The sequence below is a fragment of the Acipenser ruthenus genome, chromosome 29 (assembly GCF_902713425.1).
Source record: "Acipenser ruthenus chromosome 29, fAciRut3.2 maternal haplotype, whole genome shotgun sequence".
NCBI lineage: Eukaryota > Metazoa > Chordata > Actinopteri > Acipenseriformes > Acipenseridae > Acipenser > Acipenser ruthenus.
The window spans coordinates 22,503,633-22,524,083 of NC_081217.1; the positions used below are offsets into that span (position 1 = coordinate 22,503,633).

At 44.0% G+C, this 20,451-nt stretch overlaps 1 protein-coding gene across 3 annotated transcripts; it reads left to right on the plus strand.

Annotated features, from left to right (window-relative positions):
* The first annotated feature begins 9,746 nt into the window (after positions 1 to 9,746).
* LOC117415852 (potassium voltage-gated channel subfamily A member 3-like) lies at positions 9,747 to 18,072 on the plus strand. Of its 3 annotated transcripts, XM_059004417.1 has the most exons (4): positions 9,747 to 13,025; positions 14,368 to 14,546; positions 14,591 to 15,214; positions 16,469 to 18,072. In XM_059004417.1, the coding sequence occupies exon 1, from the start codon at positions 10,006 to 10,008 to the stop codon at positions 11,569 to 11,571; it is 1,566 nt and encodes a 521-aa protein (XP_058860400.1). In that variant the 5' UTR covers positions 9,747 to 10,005; the 3' UTR covers positions 11,572 to 13,025; positions 14,368 to 14,546; positions 14,591 to 15,214; positions 16,469 to 18,072. The 3 variants fall into 3 exon arrangements, with proteins under 3 accessions (XP_058860400.1, XP_058860399.1, XP_034767062.2); XM_059004416.1 differs by lacking the exon at positions 14,591 to 15,214 and having other exon boundaries at positions 14,368 to 14,459; XM_034911171.2 differs by lacking the exons at positions 14,368 to 14,546; positions 14,591 to 15,214.
* Positions 18,073 to 20,451: the final 2,379 nt, after the last annotated feature.

Sequence of the window (20,451 nt, forward strand, 5' to 3'; positions counted from 1 at the left end):
TATTTCAGCAGCACACAGGAAGAGCCACGGGCTGCTACCAACAATGGTACTAGCCAGACCGACAATACACAGCAGAAAGTGCACAAAAACAGAAAAATGCCAAACTGAAGAAATTAAAAACCAAAGGTGCCGTGAGGACGACTATGAAGGAGGTCCCGCTGGCACAACTCTTATACGTTTGTTACGATCCAAAAAACCCCAAAGCTGGTCCCTGTGCATGCAGGAAAGCGATGAAACACTGCCCCCCCCCCCCCCGCTCCACACGTGGGGTTCGGGTTCAATGCTTTCAGTTTTGTTTACTGCAAAAGGAAGGCCTGTCCTGTTCCTAATCTCTTCTTCTGACTTCCGCGAGCCCAGGACTCCAAAGATTCAACCGAGCGGAACCCCAGACAGGACGGTTTCACTGCAATTACTGCAATCAGATGATCTCCATGCCAAAGACAAGCCCCTTGTCTGGACGAGCCTCGCAGGAGTTCAGAGAAAAGGTCTCCAGTCTGCCCCCCCCCCCCCTTCTTCATTGTTCATTGTTCTGGATTCATTGTCCTTCTCGTCTGGCTTCATGTTTGGGGAGGCGGGAGGGAGGAATTCCTCGTTAATTGCCCTCCTCCCACACGCTGCGTTACCCAAGGCTTGGGCTGGTCAGGAATTTCAGAGATAATTTGGGGGAGAGGGAGGAAGCAGGTTTCTTCCCTATTGATTTGTGACGGTATTGTTGACTCATCAGCCGCTAGGAGGAGATCCAGCACTCTCTCGTTTCTGTGTTTGACGTCAGTTCAGCTCTTCCACTGCTAAGCGGCTCTTTACAGAGTTTGTTTTATTTTTCCAAACTGTAGCGTCTTGTTCTGTCACAGGATAACAGGAGTGGGAGTCCCAGTGAAAGGTGTTTTTGATGTGCTTGTGGTACGAGGTGTGTGTTCTGTTATGTAGGAGGTGTGCAGTACACCTATCACTAGAATAACCAACCCTTACACTTCAGGTGCACTGATTGGGGTAGGGAGGGGGGTAAAGAAGAGCTCACAGAAGGGTAGACCTTGTGTATTAATCCAGGGTAAGCATTTGAATTTACCATGACTGTGGAGAAGTGCAGATGTAATAACCTTTTCCTTAATGGCATCTTGTGTAACTGCAATGTGTGCCTATGTGTGTGCGTGTGTGTGTGTGTGTGTGTGTGTGTCTGAGTGTGTGTGTGTGTGAGAGAGAGAGAGAGAGAGAGAGAGAGAGAGAGAGAGAGAGAGAGAGAGAGAGAGAGAGAGAGAGTGTGTTTAATATAGCTGGAAGGGATGGAAATGTGGAGATCTTCCGATAAGCGCATAGTTTGTAATATCAGGAGGTTAAACCATACTGCCCTCTGCAGGCCTTTTTCTAGTATTACAAATACATCGACAAAAACAGGAAAAAGCATTGGTACACAACTTAAGTTTCTAAAAATAAAACGATATTTGATCTGTTTTGTAGAAGATGAATATAAATTTATAGAGTGGCTGGAGATCCTTGCCACTAGGACCAGCGATTTAAAATAAACGATATATCTGTAAGAATAAGGAATCGATTTTTTTTCATCGTTTCACAAACTGTTTTGTCCAGAGACCTGCACCTGTCAGCTGTATTGCTGTTTGTGCGGAACTGTAAATATCTGATGACAACAGTAACACCGAGATCAGCCCTGGGGTTCTGATACTCTTAGAAAAGTTTACACGGTATTTTCACAAATCCCAGCAGCTGCTTCTTCATTTGTTGCACTTGGACTGGTGAATTAGACCGGTCAACAACAACAACGATCCCTCACCCGTGGAGATCTGAATTATAATTAGTTTATTTACAAGACGCCTTTATCCATGGCGACTTACAGACTGGGGTGTGTGAACTATGCATCAGCTGCAGAGTCACTTATAACAACGTCTCACCCGAAAGACAGAGGTTCAGTGACTTGCTCAGGGTCACACACAGAGAGTCAGTGGCTGCTGCAGAGTCAAATAAGATCGTCTGCAGTTGTGGTAACCGAGCTCCTAAACAAGATTTAGGCAACTTTGTTCGTGAATTGTATTGTAGACTGCCGCAAATTCCCATATAGACGTTTACCACAGTCGCTGTGTCAGTAACACTGCAGTTATACTTGTATTGAAGCATCTCCCATCCTTATCCATATTCCTGTTCCTTGTTGTATTTGTGAGGGATTTACAGTACCATATGTCCCCGCGTTGCATCACAACGCACTATTACATTATCACGGTGTGCCGCAGTAAGCTGCAGAGTCTGTGTGAATGTTCTTTCTTCTCTTAGTAACCAGAAGCAGCGTGTTTGGTGCTGACTTGGTTTCCCTGTTTTCAGGATGCACGGAGGTTTAAATAAAAGCAGACCTGTCCTTTGTTCAGAAATCCAGGAATCCCTGCAGTTGCTTATGTCTACCACCAGAGGTCAGTAAAGCCCCTGTCGAGAGCGATTCAGAACATCTCCTCAGGCCGTGCCCTCAATCTGCCTCGAGATTCTCAATACTCGTGCAACCCAGGCTGGCCCTCCCTTCACAGCGCTAGTTACAGCTTCCTTCACAAAAACAACTGGGTTTATTTTCCTTGGGTTTTTGGAGGAATTTCTGAATACCTCTGCCCAGGGCTGTTAGTGTTTATGTTTCCTTTTCCACGATGATGTCACCACATCAATGACAGGCATCTTTATTTTAATGATTTGCTTGTTTGGCATTTGCCAGCTATTACCTATGCATGCAGCAGTGATGATGGGCTCCTCATGTTGCTTCAGCTGGGGCTGGGATCCCTTCTGGGATTCATGGGGAAGGTGGCGCTGGGAATCCTGGAGAGAGCAGCTCTGATGGCTGTGCACAGGCTGCAGGCAAGCAAAATTAATTGAGCTTAATTAGGCTCAAATTTACAAGCAGCACAGGTTTCCTCAATCTGTTCCATTAATGAAAAATATAGCAAGAGGGCGAGGCTTTACTCTTGGAAAACCGGGACATGCTGTTTGTTTGCAAAACGATCATATCTCATTGCAATGCAGAGCCACCATCATCGTTCAGCCGCAGACAGGAGAGTTCCTGTGAGGTCTCCCATCCAAGCACCGCTCAGACAGAACCTCACCGCTTGAAATGTGATGAGATTGAAATCACTGGGGGGAGGCTGCAGGCAAATTCTGTCTTGAATTGTTAAAGAGAAAAGGCTTTTTATTTTTAAAGACTTAAATTAAAAGTCATTAACTGTCAGCAATCCTGGCTTGCGTCCAGAAAAAAACAAAATAAATGATTAAAGTTGTGCCTTTAAAATCCTTTGAATATTTCACGACAATTATTCTGGGACAGTTACATCGTGCAATTAAAAAAGGATAAGTAAGGTGAAGTGTTACCTATAATAGGAAAATACAATCAGGCCTGATTAAGCTAATTCATTACTGTAGTCATAATGAGGAAAGCAATATGTTCTAATTATTTAACGAGAAATGCTTGTCAAATATATAAAGATTCTCTGTCGTGTTTTACTCTCTCTAACTCTAACGCTTCTTTTGGTACGCAGCATCTAACATTTGACGAGACAGAATTATTATTATTATTATTATTATTATTATTATTATTATTATTATTATTATTATTACTCCACAAGGTGCTGGAAGGTGTCTCAAGGGACAATCATTGAGTCATTAATATTCCACACAATACGTGCAGAGAGGCAGGCAGAGGATCGGGATGACGAATGTGTCGTCCAAGTTCATCCCAGACTTGCTCAATTCATTCTGGGAAGACGGAAGAGTGCATTACAGTCTTGAAAGCAGACATCATCATCATCATCATAATAATAATAATAATAATAATAATAATAATAATAATAATAATAATAATAATAATTTATTTATTTCTTAGCAGACGCCCTTTTACGTGCTGATAAATGGTTTGTTAAAGCTGAAAGCTACAGACACTGGATTTGTTCACGGCAAACACTTCTCTAGTTTATTGAGTTTACATAGAAATATGGTGATGGTGATTTGGTAGCACATTACACAGTGTCTCTGTGTGTTTACATGCGGGTTACTTAGCAAATGCATGCGCATTTACACATGATTGCAATTGCAATGTTATAATGCATCAAAGTACTTAATGTGCAAGAAAATAACCAAAATACTTTCAAAGCTAGAAAAGGATTCATGCTATTGCTTGGTAGAAGGAAGGAAGTGCAGTTTCAGGTGTTTTCTCGATCTGTCTCTCTTTGTAACAGAATGGATAATTCATTCTCTATCAGTCCCGGGGGAATAAAGGCTCTTGTCTTGAATACAAACGCGTCAGACCCTATTTAAATTATTCAGCCGTGCTTTTAGAGTGAAGGTGTTTCATTGCCGCGTTTACTCTCTCTCTCTCTGCTACATTATTTAAGTCCCTTTATAAAGTCTTTGTCTCGGAAGGAGCCATGAGCGATCACAGCTCAGTGCAGGTCCTTTCAACGTCACAGACACAGTTTTAAAGGAGGGATCGCTACTTCAAATGCAGATCAATACGCCTATCAGCTTAGAATATTATTAAACTTCATTTCAGCCACGCCCCCCTGCCACAATGCTACTTCAAATGACATCCTTTTAATTTCACCCGAGTTCCGGAGCGAAGCTTCAATTCTACCTGCCTGCCATAGACGTGTCTTTAAAATAGGAAGTGCCATTTGATGCACAGTGTATTGTAAACCAAAGCCAATGGAAAATAAGATCACACTTCAGCTGATCTAGCCTGTGTTACATATATCCCAGCCAGACAACTAGAATTGAAGAGATCCCCTTAACTGTGCTCCAGGATTGTTTGGTTTCTGTTCAGAAAAGAAACACAACTATTTGACATTGGCTCTTATTTCTGAGCCGGTTTTACAGTATTTACCAGAGCAGGGATTTAAATAAATCTACAGAAAGTCTTAATACCGGCACTGAATTATTCATCTCTGTAGCGCCTGAGCTGTGAAATTGCTCACTAGCCAGAGTCGGCTGAATAAATGATGTTTGAAAGGCAATTAGGAGACTGGTTAGAAAAAGAAAAACACACACACACACACACAATGTGGTTTTAAAAGTACCCACTCAACATGGCAAGAAAAAATAAACGCTTTCGACTGTTTTGCAGTTGTTTTACACCACTATGGTTTGAATTCTGGTCCTTTCTGGGCACCTGTTGAGTTTCCATTTATAATGCAATGGAAACTGTCCATGAAGTGAAATGCACTGCACAGCCCTGTGAGACAAATTGCTCCAGTGATGAGTCAGGAAGCATCCATTCCATATTAAAACAGCCTCATTATCAAAAGCAATCAGGAAGGGGCACAGCAGGCGGGTCGCCAGGTCTCACAGATTTCTGTGTCACGCATGTTTAAACAAGGTTTCATTGGGAACTTTCTGGGCATTATTTTAAAGCGTTACCGTAACAGTTTGATTTTATCTGTCAGAAAAGCTCAGAGCAGAGAACAGCTGTATAATCTGGGCAGTGTCTTCCTCCTAATCCTTCCAGTCCAGGTATTAATCTATTCGGATTGTGGATTTGTGCTGAGGATGTTCCTGCAGATTGCAGAGACTCTTAAGACAATAGAAACAAGTTCATCTTGTACTGCTCTAGTTCCAGCACGCTGTCAGGTGGACTTGCTATTGGTTTGATTCATTTATTTGACAGGAGCTGCATTTCCCCTGCTGAGCTCAGTCGAGACAGGGGCTTCCCAGCCTTGGCCTGCTCTCCAGGGTTCGGGAGCTCAGATTCGACGGGTGAAAAGGATTGTTTTGATGGCGTGAACAGCCTCCTGCACAGTGCGTGTTAGGGAATTATTAATTACACAATTTACACCAAATATTACATTTTATTTACTTTGAGTTATTTATCCAGTTCCACTGTCAGCCTGTTACCGATCCAGAGGGTTGAAGATGAACAGACGAACTCTGTTATCAAACGCTTTTTTTTTTTCAACAAATGAGACCCAGCCTCGCCTTTTCTGCATGTCAGGCACCTTCCAGCAGGGGTCGCTGTAGTGTATCCTGACCAGCAGGGGTCACTAAAGCAAGATTCACAGTCGATTTTCTCTTTAACACCAGATCAACAGGGAGTATGTTGTGGCCCCTAGCTAAGATAGATCAGGACTGGAAGTAGCAAGCTCCTGACTCCTGGACTCAATCAGTCATTATTAAGGTGTAGCGATAGCGCTGCAGAGCTGAGGGCGCAGCGTTCAGAATAGCGCTCCTTATTAAGCGGCAGGGTAATGACAGTGCTGGAGAGCTGAGAATTGAGTACTCTTTATTTGCTTAAAGCCCATCTCCTCAGCTGCTAGTGTCTTAATTTCGAAAACAGGGTGCCTGCCACTTTAAGAAAAGAAAAAGCTTTGACACACTCCGTTGCTTTGCTTTGAAAGGTCACGTCGTTCTATATTTGAAACAGAGATAAACGCGCATTGAAGCAGTATCTCGTGAAAACAAATTAAACCCGACCAGCCATATCAAAATGTCGGGAAACAGAGCGCTCGGCTGTCGGCTAATTTAATGTGATTTCCATAATACTATGCAGGGCCGTAGCCAGCCATGAAAAATCACCCAGGCACCAAGTGGCCAGCTGCGATCGGGATAAAAACACAGCTTGGAATACCCGAAAACAGGGCATTTCAATAAGAGATGTAATAGAAAGCATGCGTCACTTTCTCGGAGACTTGTAGCGAAAGAGAACGTCTTACTTGAGTAATATTTCTAAGGTGATCAAATAGACACTTCAGTTGCATTCTGAATATGAGGTTCGAATGAAAGATCTGGGTCAGAGATTACAACCAGATTTCTCATTTCAGCCTTCAGTGCAAAAGCTGTCTTCTGTAAGAAGCACATAGATTTGTTTAGTTTCGTTTATGTTCTTATCCCAACTACAACATTAACAACATTACAAAGTTATATCAGCTGGAGTTTTAATGTATGCATATAACGAGGTATGAAATGCATTTTATTTTGAGGCAAAGCAACGTGTAAAAGAGGCTAATAAATAATTATTAGTATGATTTTAACCGAGGCCCGCGCCTCGGGGGTCTCATAGCTGACTTCGACCTTGACTGATCTCGCACCGCCTGGGGGAACTACGACACAAAGACGCGAGCCTTTCTGCTCAGAGTTGTGATGGCAGCTATGCCTGTAACGTGTGCCTTTTTCACCCGACTAAACACGATTGAATTTGTCGGTCATAAATTATTTCTGGAAGTACGGGTTTTATTTGGGTGTCCGTCGTGTAATTACGAAGTAACCATTTCCATTTATTTGCACTTTATTAGAAACACAGACGCATGGAAACCAAAGAGAACGCATTACAGCGAGACGCGTAAATGGCATTTGTGAAGCGCTCAATCAGGCCTTATTGTTGCGTAATCATAGGACGGTGACACGAGGAATAGATATTCATTAATTCAACAGTGAAATCCCTAGAGGGCATCGCCGCCTCCTATCTCTGCTTCGGGACGGTAAGAAATAGCAGCTGAACCCGTGCGTTTCATTATTATAGTTGATTCATAGAGCAGTGACCCATGTTGAGCCTCACCACAAAACAAACCCCGTGGATCTGCCGAGTACAGCAGGGTGTTTAAATAGACACACAAGTGCACGTCCCAAATGTTTACACGGTTAAAATATGCGCTGAATTATATATTTACCCGTGAGGCTGTGAAACCGCCGGCTTACCCAAGTCCATACACCGCCACAAATTGGGCGGGAATGGGAGATGTAATAATAATAATAATAATAATAATAATAATAATAATAATAATAATAATAATAATAATAATAATATCTTTATTTTTATATAGCACCTTTCATAGTGGACCACCATCACAAAGCACTTTACAGAGGTAGGCTGTGAACTGTGCATTATATGCAGAGTCACTTACAATAGGACATTGATTTAACATCTCATCCGCGGGACAGAGCGCAAGGAGGTGAAGTCACTTGTTCAGGGTCACACACAGTGAGTCAGTCGGTGGCAGTTATGGGATTTGAACCGGTGACCTTCTGGTGACAAGCCCTGGACTTTAACCACTGGACCACACTGCCAAAAAGTCCTGTAAGGCGACTTTTAATTGAATAATATATTACACGTAGGGCTACTATTTTCTTTAAATGCACTGGTTTAATTTTCAGCGATCTGATTGGCCAAATTAGTACGCGTAATAATTTGGATTTCAACCCGTACTAAAGTCAAATCAGATCGTGTGCTAAATAATGCGTTTTTGAACCCGAATGGCCTTCCATACACTAATGCCAGGTAATAACCGCAGGGTTTGCCTTTCACATCTTAATGTCTACGGACAGGAGATCGACAAAGTGACAACAGCAACCAAACGTGCGAGCACCAGCGCATTTTCCAGCGTCTCAATCTGCACATGTATACATGCAATAAATAAATCAAGTCAAAGGCAGCAGCACACGAACGCACTCCCTTCTAGCGACAGGGGCTTTAGATTCAGAACCAAGGACAGCTGCCTCGAGTCCCGAACCCCAAACCGTGATAGCTTCCTGTTGTAACTCTCTCTGCAAGCTCGATACATACATACATACATACATACATACATACATACATACATACATACTACTACTACTACGACTCATAATAATAATAATAATAATAATAATAATAATAATAATAATAATAATAATAATAATAATAATAATAGTGGTATATTGTTGTTGTTGTTCACATCTCGTTGTTTTTTGTAGCCTGTATTTTACTTTGTCTCTCGGGAATATATTCTGCCCTGGCGTTTGGAACCAGGTAATTACAGGAATGCTGCGCGTCTACACAAGCTCCCATTTTAAATCACTGCTTTTATTAAATGGAATAGCATTTGAATTTTAACAGCCCACCCCCCTTTGCATTGATTCCTGATCTTTGGCGACATTCTAACCTTGCATTCATATCCCGAACCAACGACATCTATTACAAAAAATACAATTCTCTAAACAAGAACAGGACAGATTGTATAGCATCGCATTCAAATCAGAAACGGTTTCATTTGATATTCACCTACTAATCACTCGTTTTTAAAAAAAAAAAACATGTTTGTACAGCACGCATCTGTAATGCGTTTGCGATTTTCAGACTTAAGGTAATTTGTGCACCATTTTTGAAGATGCCAGTGAAAGCTAAAAGGAAAGTCATTCACGTTATGTATTTTCATTTAAACAGCGGTTCTAAAAGTCGATATGCAATTTCGCGTTTGAACACAATAATCCACAGAGAGGTGTGGTATTGTCCAGTTGCGACAAATACCTTACATCTCGTTCCTATTATAAATGCAGTTTATATGGTTCTATATATATATATATATAAACAACAAGTGTCTGAAGAATGAAAGACGAGCTAGCACGCACGCACAGACAGCCCTACACAAAGACGCACACAGAGAAGCCGCACATATTTGGAAATGCGTTACCGGCAGCTAGCAAGCAACAGTCAAACACCAAAACATACATTTAAAATGTAAAAATGTAACATTGCTTTCTGAAAAGGATACGAAATGATCACTCTTGATTGTGACGGGCACGGCGTTTTTCTGTTCACTGGGTATGCGCGCTAGAAAATGGTAAGGTTTTTTTTCGTAATTATTATTTATCTAAGTATTTATTTGGTCCAGTTTGGACATTATCTTGCAAACGGCGCGTCTGCGAGGGGGTGGGAGGTGTAGGGGGGGGGGGGGGGGGGGGGTGTCTGTGAAGCCCAGCGCTGGGGGCGCGAGTCTAGCCTCTGTGTTTGTGTCTGGTTGATTTCGGATTGGGCGATGGAAAAATAGTGTGCCAAGCGTTCGCGCACGGTGGGCGGGAATTGGGTTGTTTATAAACCCGGTGAGCGCGCCGTGGGCGGGAATATAAGACGGTGAAACTGAAGTCAGACAGAGAGAGAGAGATAGAGAGAGAGAACGAACAGGAGAGAGAAAGGAGGACGCGGCGACAGAAGCAGCGGTGGCTGGAGCTCACTGGAGCTTGTAGGAGGAAGCGCGGCGTCCCCTGCCCCTCCATTCCAGCACCTGTATGGAGGACCACCTCAGCCTCCTTCACTCGCCTCCGCCTTCTTCTACCAAGCATGGCAAAAACAACAACATCATAAACCCCGGTTACACCGAGGCCGAGCAGGACACCATGACAGTGGTCACATGTGACAACATGCTGGAGGAAACGGCAGGGCTCCCGGGACACCACTCCTTGGACCGCTACGAGTCAGGAAACGAGTGCTGCGAGAGGGTGGTCATCAACATCTCGGGTCTGCGCTTCGAGACTCAGATCAAAACTTTATCCCAGTTCCCCGAGACCCTGCTTGGGGACCCCAAGAAGAGGATGCGCTACTTTGACCCCCTACGAAACGAATACTTCTTCGATAGGAACAGGCCCAGTTTCGATGCCATTCTGTATTACTATCAATCCGGCGGGCGTATCAGGAGACCCGTTAATGTCCCCATTGACATTTTCTCTGAAGAAATCAGGTTTTATGAACTTGGAGAGGAAGCTATGGAGAAATTCCGTGACGACGAAGGGTTTATCAAAGAGGAAGAGCGCCCTTTGCCTACAAATGAGTTCCAACGGCAGGTGTGGCTATTGTTTGAATACCCGGAGAGCTCAGGGCCAGCCAGGGGCATCGCTATAGTTTCTGTGCTGGTCATTTTAATCTCCATCGTTATATTTTGCCTGGAAACCTTGCCCGAGTTCCGGGATGACAAGGACTACCGCGGTCCTCTAGAGCCGGTGATAAATGGAACCTCCCCTTACCTGAGCAGCACTTTCACAGACCCCTTCTTTGTGGTGGAGACGCTCTGCATAATCTGGTTCTCCTTTGAACTGCTGGTGAGGTTTTTTGCTTGCCCCAGTAAAGCCACCTTTTCCAAAAACATCATGAACATCATAGACATCGTGGCTATCATCCCCTATTTTATCACCCTGGGTACGGAACTGGCCGAGCGCCAGGGGAACGGGCAGCAGGCCATGTCCCTGGCCATCCTCCGGGTCATCCGGCTGGTGCGCGTCTTTCGGATCTTCAAGCTGTCCCGGCACTCCAAGGGGCTGCAGATCCTGGGGCAGACCCTCAAGGCCAGTATGCGGGAGCTGGGGCTGCTGATCTTCTTCCTTTTCATCGGGGTCATCCTCTTCTCCAGCGCGGTCTACTTCGCAGAAGCTGACGACCCTTCGTCTGGCTTTAGCAGCATCCCTGATGCTTTCTGGTGGGCCGTGGTAACCATGACAACCGTCGGCTACGGAGACATGCACCCGGTCACCGTCGGAGGGAAAATAGTCGGGTCACTGTGTGCAATTGCTGGGGTGTTAACCATTGCCTTGCCTGTGCCAGTTATTGTCTCCAACTTTAACTATTTCTACCACCGGGAGACGGAGGGCGAGGAGCAAGCGCAGTACTTGCGCGCTGGCAGCTGTGAGCACCTATCCTCTGAAGGGGAGCTCAAAAAGGCTCCCAGCACTTCTTCTTTGAGTAAATCGGAATACATGGTGGCGGAGGAAGGGCTGAACAGTGCATTCAAACAGCCTTTCACAAGCAGCAACTGCACCCCAAACAACTGCGTGACCGGCAAAAAGATCTTCACCGACGTTTAAAAACGAGCGTAACAGGAATAAGCTTTCTTAAAAACAATACTACTGCTACTATGAGTAATCGTGACGTGTCAGTGCAGTTATGTTGTGTGGAGGCGACGTCATAGGTGTAGTAAACGTGTCTGCTTCGTGGTCAAGTTCATTCGCGCTAGAATAACTACATAGACTCGAGGATTTTGCTAGTTCATAATTAGGATCTGTTATCACTGTGAGCAATCCAGTAACGTCGGCTTTCTGTTGGTTTCTTTTTAATGGCCGAGGCGCTGTGTGTTAATTCAAACCGTAGCCTAATGTTGAAATTGCGTATTTAGTCTGTAGAAAGCGTATCTGTGAGAAAAAAAAGTATTTCAATGAAAAACAACGCAAAAGATAATTGTGCGTAAGTAAAACAAGTAAGCGATAATAGATATGTGTTTATTACAATAGTGTGAGCTCTGTGATTTATTAATGTTATAAAATGCTGGATTGTTAATTGGGAAAGACAAGTCGTGTATTTCAACAAAACTGAAATATAAGGACAGACGAGCCCAAAACCTCCGAACCTGAAATGGAGTTCGTTAAATACTGTATCTTCATTTGCCTCGTAAAATGAATTATAATGATCGTATCACTATTTACATGAAGCACATCTATTTTTGTACGCCGTCGTCATGTGGATACATGTTTCTGAATGAACAGACTGATTTTCAAACAGGGAATACTATACAAAAAACAACAGGCTGTGTCATTCACTCGGGACACGTATTTGGATCTGAGGTGAACGTCTCAAGAATAAAGATGAGTCAAATCAAAGGACTTCATGCGGATGCTACTAATTCTGCCTGGAGCCCTGTAGTCACCATAGCAACCACCGTTTCCCAGGCAACCCCATCTAATGTTGCCATGGGATCCCTCTGCGTTTCCACGGCAACCTCCCAGATGGTTCTAAAGCCTTCCAAATAAAGAGCAAGCCGCTGTGCAGAAAAAAACACAGGCTTGTCAGCGAGAGAAAGGGATCAATCTGACAAAAAAATAAATAGCAATGTCATTAAAAAAATAAATAAATACAATTCCTTTTAGATGTACACAGACAGACGGCTGTGCATTGAATACAACGTGGCCCCTCTAATTAGATACTATTGGCCTATATATTGAACTATGTTAGATACACGCCCTCATTGTATAGCCCTTTACAAAAGTAACTTCCACGTGAAACCCAACACCAGTACACGTCACGTAGGCATGGCCATATCTAAACACATCAGATTGAGACGCGAAACGACGGGAGATTAAATCCGCGAGTCCTCCTAAAAACAAGAACGCGTACAAACAACCATTCTATCAACCCAGAATACCCCCCCCCCCCCCCCTCCCCCCTCAACAAGAACACCACTGGGAGGATGGGACCGTGAAAAGAAAGTCACCTGCGTTACTTCAATCTACCACCAGGGAGTGCTATTCACCGCCACATGGGGAAGGTGAGTCTAAATAAACGGCAGAGCTGTGGAATTTTCATTCTTAGCCATTCAGGGGACGATACAGACAGTGTGACGTATTGCATAGCTCAAGGTCATCTACAAAGTGAAAATGTGGCTTTTATTTTATGAAGGCGAGGGCGATGGGCTGAGGGTCATGCAGCACGGTGTCACAGGGTCAAGGAGACGGTCACTAGAAATCACATTTTCCTTCCGCTTTGAGCGGCGGCTATAATTAGCTGTAAGCGTGCAGCTGCGTGCGCACCGGCAATGCAATTGCTCTCGAGTTTAGAATGCCGAATGCATTCCATTTTTAGCAACCCCATTTACCGATCAGGCGTAATTAATGTGTTTCAGTGGCAGGCGCAATGGTGAGCGCGGGTCTATTCTTGAGCAGGTCCCTAACCGCACCGCTTACAAAACGTGACGACTCTGTTCTGGAGAACGAAACAACAGCACGCCTTTAGGGCACTAAACGCGACATGATCGGGAAGGAATGGGAGACAGAGACTGCATTCCTCCATTGCAGTTTATTCAGTATTGTAAGAAAACACGATGAACCGCTTTGCAGTGTGACCTACTAGTTATAATGCGCATTTGTAAGTTCATGCATCACTCTATTCTAACAAAAGGCTCACTGATGAGAACATCTTTGGAGAAGTTTTTTTTTAATTATAAAACCTTGAATGACTTTTTCTTAACTGATCTGACTGTTTCTAACCTGTTTCTAATGCACCTTAGCTCGGAAAGTTTAAACACGCCAGCCTACTGACTGCGAACCTGGGTAATCTGATTACAAAGACACGCGTGTTTTAGGTGGGAACATTTAAATGGAACTCTCCGCCAGCATATACTGTATTACGTACATCCATTACGCATACATTACGTATACGTGGCTGAAAATGGATTTTTCATTGATTCTGAAGGGAGTTTTAAAGCTCTGCACGATTTCAGCCAGTTTTACATTACAATATTTCAGTCCTTATTGGCATGTGTTCAAGGTTAAGCCGTCTCTGCATTTCATCCGAAGCAGAGCACACGTTTGGTCACATCTTGTTTCCATGTGGTTTGTTTGCATTACCTAAAGATAGCTGGAGGGACAATGCGGTAAACATTCCTAACACACATTTTATAAAAAATGAAAAAGGGCAGTCTGTGTACTCATGCATCCTTTCTGATAGCTAACATTAGATTCTCTTTACTTCTTACTCCAAATCCATACTGAAATGCTTTTTTTTTTAAGTTACCATATTTCTGTGACGTTTCTTTAGCTTCACAGAGCTGCTTGTTGATGTTGCTGTTGAAAGTTTATTTTCACTATTTATACCCTTTTTCCTTTTTCGAGTGCCTGGAAAGACCAAGAGTACACGGGTTCAAGCCCAACGCAGTCCACATCAGTACAGGTTTTGGTACAGTAGGAGACTCCTAGTAAACAAGGTATTTTGAGCACCACCCTGAAGCACATATCAAAGCCCTGGTACTCGCACCTATAGTGAGTAATATTTGAATGAAGTGGGTGTGCAGGTGAGTCACACGCAGCCCTGCCCTCCACAGCCAGGGGAGGGCAGGGCTGCGTTCTGGCTGTGTGAAATCGTTGATCCACAGGGAGCCACCAGACACCTGGGGAAGTCCAGCAGACACCTGCAGGGCTGGCCTTGTCCTCCAGGGGGTGCTATCCCCTGTGGCGCTCCTGGGTGTAAAGTGGCAGTTGGCTTGTTGGTGGATCGCTGCGGTGAGGGAACACAGCTACACATTCTCAGTGGGGGTTGATAAAAACGCGGGTGAAATAATAGGCTAGCCTTTGCTTCTAATCAAGTCCCGTTGCGTTGTGTCAGGATAAAACAGGCTTCTTCTGAATGAGTGCCACATGAAGCCACTCTGAAGCTCAACAGGGAACAGCTGAGAATGGGATTGAGACTTGGCTGTTCCACCGTGCTCTCGGCACATGGAGTTGATTATAATAATCCTGGGTTACAATGTATTCCAGGAGGCTTGCTTCCCTCCCAGAATGAAAATCGATGTGAAGAGAATATTAATAAGAGCTGGGCCGGGTATTTCGAGGCACCAGATGTTCTTGAGTAATGAAAGCATCCCGGGCCCCTGCAGGACCGGTTTAATGTGACCGCTCCCACAATGAAGCTGGTTCTAGCTCAAGGCAGTGGACTGATTTTAAAAGAAGATTTACAAAAAGAGTAAATATCCTCAAATATAATGTACATTTGTTTGTGTGTGTATATATATATATATCTATATATCTATATATATATATATATATACACACACATTCCCCTTTGTATGGTGGTGGCTGCAATCATTCTCGGTGTTTGTGGGTTTTCGTTGCTCTAGGTTTGTGTATCATCTTCTTCTCTTTATCTGCCTGGCTTTGCACTTGCCTGAGAATCTGAGTTTTTCTTCAGTCTAATCCGACGATGTGAGGGTATCCCTATAGTAAGGGTTTGTGTGTGTGTGTCTCATGAAGAATAGGGCTTGCCGTGCCTTTGATTTCATTGATAGTAAGGGTTTGTGTGTGTGTGTGTGTGTGTGTGTGTGTCTCATGAAGAATAGGGATTGCCGTGCCTTTGATTTCATTGATACCGGCCCTTTTCTCCTCACTCCTCCACATTGCTGTTTTTGCCTCCAGTATTGTTCCAGATGCTGGTGACCTGAAGGTACGTTTCAGCTTCGTCTCCTCCTCGCTGGAATGGGGCCAGTCTGACGAGGCACTGATCTTTTGTCTTAGAGATTCACAGGCAGCAGATCAAACCTGGATTTGAGTCAAAACTGCCACTGCAGCTGTGCCATTAAGACTGCAGGAGGTTGCTTTGACATTGTCTCAGTGGCGCTGAGTGCAACTAGTGATGCGATCCACGTGCTTGCTGTAATTAAATAATGCGTCACCTTCTCCAGCATTGCTGTATGTTTCTCATGATATTTCTAAGTTTAGGGTGAAGATTTGGATCTCGGTATTATAAGGCAGCAGAATTTCCAGAATTTTAAACAGATCTGTGAATGGCGAGCTTGTATGTGATAATGGAATTCTAATTACTAATGTCCCCAAATATACAATTTACAAACATTTCACATGTGCAAAAAGAGCCAGCTTCTTTTAATGTGCTTTATACAAATATTCAACAATTATTACATCTTTAAAAAGAAAGATGTACCACATCATAGTGTATCGTTCAGTATAGGGTAACTCTAAATGTCTCTAAAGTCTGTAAGCAATCTATACTCTACCATGGATCAGGTGAAAGAACACACCGATTCTCCAAGTGAGATCAAAGCCAGGGAGAAATATGAGGAACTCTCAATATCGCACATCAATACCCATCAAAACGGCAAGCTGTACACCAATTAAAGGAAGTCTTTTCTAGATGTTTCGGCTGGTTATAAAAGCAGTATACTGGCGTTGAGAATATAAACCATCCTGTTTAATTCTTTTGCAGGATCGAGAGATGCCAGCTCACAAGCAACAGCTGCATTACCTGACCTCTCTGCCTTCAACGCCAAGCCTGTGGCAGTTACTCAGCTCCTGAATACAGCACGAGACGTGACTCTTGAGAGAGAGAGAGGAGGGACGTCTCCAGCGACAGGCACAGACTGCCTTTTCACACAGCGCCTATCCCACACCCTGACGGCAAGCCGTGTAGAAGAGAAGTGAGCCTCTTCATGTGAATCTGCCAATGTTCTGTCACTACCTTGTTATTTGAATGAGTGGTCTTTGACCGTACGGGCCCATGATAATGCTGCTGTTGCCGGGCAGCGCTCTGTACTGTAGAGCACTCCGAGCACTCTGTATAGTGCACTGGGATTCTTTGAGAGAATCTCACATTTGTAGCAACGGACGATAAAAACAGGAAACCAAAATCGTGACTGCATGAACAGAGCTGGCTAGGATTGCATTTCTTTCCACCTTTATTTTTGTAATTAGTTTTATTTTTTATGACATGTAATGGGCTGGCTTGTCGGTTCAGTAAGCTGGGCCTATGAATACAGATTGCTGCTCAATTGCTTCTGTAAATGGTTACGACTGTTTTGTACGGAATAAAAGTGCTGTTAGTGTGTTCTGGTTCTGAGTGGCGTGACAGGCGGGGAGTCGATGGTTTATTAGTGTTGCTGTTGTGTGTAAAGGTCTGGGAACAGCCAGTGAATTTCAGTCATCATTCTGAAGATCATTTCTTTCAAAACGAAGCTAACAGCAGCTAGCGACACCGACACTAGAAGAAGAAAAGGCTGTCAAGTTAGACAGACTGCAAGTGTCTTCAAAGGAAATGCAGCCAACTAAAATAGCATGGCGGGGGGGTGACCACCGCTGTATTGACAGTGTTATGGCAGGTTGTTCTCGTGGTCTGCCTCCTCCCCAGGTTCCTACACGGAGGGCAGCACTGATAGGAATGAACGAACGCTGTGTGTGTGTGTGTGTGACCCTGGGGAGCGTTCTCAAGAGCAGATCCAGGGATGGGAGCCATTAGGTGACACAAGCATACAAGCTGATCAAAATGGGTTCAGTATCAAAGTCATGGTAGGCAGCAGAGCTCTCTCATGCAAAATCTGTAAAAGATTGCTTCAATGATTTCAGCCATTTAGAGTGCTTAATCCATATGTAGGGTGTGGGTTTACTGTATATTAACTGATTATTAGCTAAATAAAACTGATCATTTGTTAAAAAAAAAATCTAGTCGGATTTCTGAAGAAATATTCAGTTATAAAGCATCATTCTGAGAAGGTGCTATGAATCCTACACTGCGTGCAGTTCAGATAAAGAGCGATCGAATTATGTGGCCAGGATGGTACAAATTCTTAAACTGAAAAGTTCACAGAAAGCCATTTAAAAAAAAGCCATTAAAATGGCAAGCTTCTCGCACCTCAGAATAGCGGCTGGTGATTTTTCGCTGGAGCTTGAACAATACTTTCTTTGTCTCCTATCACAGCAATCTGTTATACAGAAAATTGCAGCAACGAGAATGGAATCGATAAATGGTCATTCAGCTTGGCTGCGTGCTATTTGAGAACCACTGAAATTGGACTGTGTGCTTTTCTGGTGCTATAATCATCTACAGTTAAAGACCCCTTAATCTGCAGCATGCCTTCCCCCCTGCGGGCCCTCGATATAAAGAGCTGGCCCTGTGCTTATCTAGAGTGGTGAATACCTGCACTGGCACAGAGGAAGTCATGGAAAACAGTAATGGATCACACAACACTGTCCCCTTACACACCACTCAGAAAGCTACATGTCCACTGTCCTGTCCCTTGTGTCCTGAGACAGCTCCAACCCAGACCTCCAGAGAAGAAAGCCATGAAGACGTTGCTTCAGCTGTCTGTCTCAAATAATAAAGAAAATATGGGCATGGAATTTATTATTTAAATCCACATTCAATTTGTAAATGTAGTTGGAATACATCAAGGATATATTATGCCACTGCAGCACTGAGTGTTTAAGAGGTATGTCTGAAGACCATTTCAAGTGGGCTGTGAGATCAAACACTTTTCTGGGCACTCCGCTCAAATCAAATACCGCTCGCAGAAAAATGAGTGTGGGAGGCTGATCTCATTTAATTTCTGCGTTTTATTTCAGAAAAGACATGAAAGGGAGAAATGGGGGGGACGACGAGATCAGTCAGGGAATGTGAGCTCAGGGTTCCCGCTGCCCTTGGCTTTATTAAAGCACGAGAAATGAATTATTAAAAGGCATTAAACTCTGAGAAGGTCACGCAGTAGAAGCGACGGCTGGTATGCTGTCTGAGCCTCTGAAGGCTACTTGTACTGAACGGACTTCAACAGAAACTCCAGTACCTCTGATTGATATCCTCACTCTGGAGTATGGATAACCAGTCCACACTACTAATCCAGTGTGGTGCCATGGCATCCCAGGGTTACAGACCCGATGCTATCCTATCCAACTGATATATTCATATTCACCTGCCAGGCAATACGCTGGCATTACTGTGTGATGGTGTTCCACACTCCTGTATTAAGCAACCTGACCACATCTGCTTTCTTTCTAGATTATTGATTGCAATGCATTAATTAATCCATTCATTGTCCAGGTTAATTGCCTAGCAGTCCAGTAACTAAACTTTCTTCTATTTTGTTTTGTGATGAGAATCGTTTTGTTATAATAATGAATAATAAGGGTTGTCTCAATGTGTAGTATGCACATGTATTATATTTGAAACGCTTGTCAATGCATTCACAGACGTCTCTTTTAGTATTTTGAAATGTACCGCTGACGACTGGTTTACAGGCATGGGTGAAAGCGTTTCCAGCAGTGATTGTCACAGTGCTGCGACCTCCCCCTCCCTCTCTCCACTGGGGGCATGCTTTATTGACAGCCCCTAAGCAGCGGGATTGCTTCCTTTGAAAAGCTGCCCTGCCGTGACCTGTGTCAGTCACATCGTCGACAGCAGCTGTCTGTGTTTTATAACAGGAGAATATGTTCCAATTTAATATAATCACGCAGTAGAACATACACAGGGACCGTGGTATTATTCCCAGGTGGCTGTGTTGAGGTCATTTACTGCTTGTCCACCAGAGGGCTTTGAATTCGTCCTCATCGCACATTGTCCATTCGCGCGCTGGAAATGGAGAGCCTGAGATTGCAAGAACTACCCCGATTCTTTACCCCCCCCCCCCCCCCCCCCCCCCTGCTGGTGATGTCAGTAACCTCTGAGGGTTTTCTTTACGATTCACACCTGTGCAATCTCCAAAAATGAAATTCAAATACACGAAGAGTAGGTGAACTGACCAAACTGAAATGCTGAGATACTGAGATCATTATAATCTTGAAATAATATTTTTATTATTTTTTTTCCATAGCCTGGATAAGCGACTGTTTAAATACATAAAAAAAAATAAAAACATACACTTTCTCAACATTTGTATTGTTAAAGCTGCTGGTCTTTAAAACCTCTTGTGTGACAGTTGAAATTCAAATTCGCCAGTATTCCGGAACCTTCCAGCACCAGCATCAGGGTCTATGCTGTTTCCATGCCAATTTGATATATTCGTTCACTCTGATTGTAACCGGAAGCTCAAATGTTAATGGAATATTTTGAAATGATCTCTGTTTGACAGGGTGCTTTCCTGCTCTTTGATTTACATTTTTATAATCATTGCTGTAGAAAAAAAGATTTGTCTCCCTGCAGCCTGCCTGCCTCCCTCCCTCCCTCCCTTCCTCCCTGCAGCCTCCCTGCATCCCTGCCACCCTCCCTGCCTCCCTCCCTCCCTGCCTGCCTGCCTGCCTCCCTCCCTCCCTCCCTGCAGCCTCCCTGCATCCCTGCCACCCTCCCTGCCTCCCTCCCTCCCTGCCTGCCTGCCTCCCTGCCTGCCTGTGGGGACGTGACTGGAGGACAGGTTCCAGCACGCTCACAATAACACAGCCAGCAGCTCAGTCTGCAGCCTGGCAGTCAAGGTCAAGCGATTCTGCATT

Excerpts from the sequence above, each read along its gene's own strand:
- LOC117415852 (XM_059004417.1), top strand. The coding sequence starts at position 10,006 with ATGGAGGACCACCTCAGCCTCCTTCACTCGCCTCCGCCTTCTTCTACC.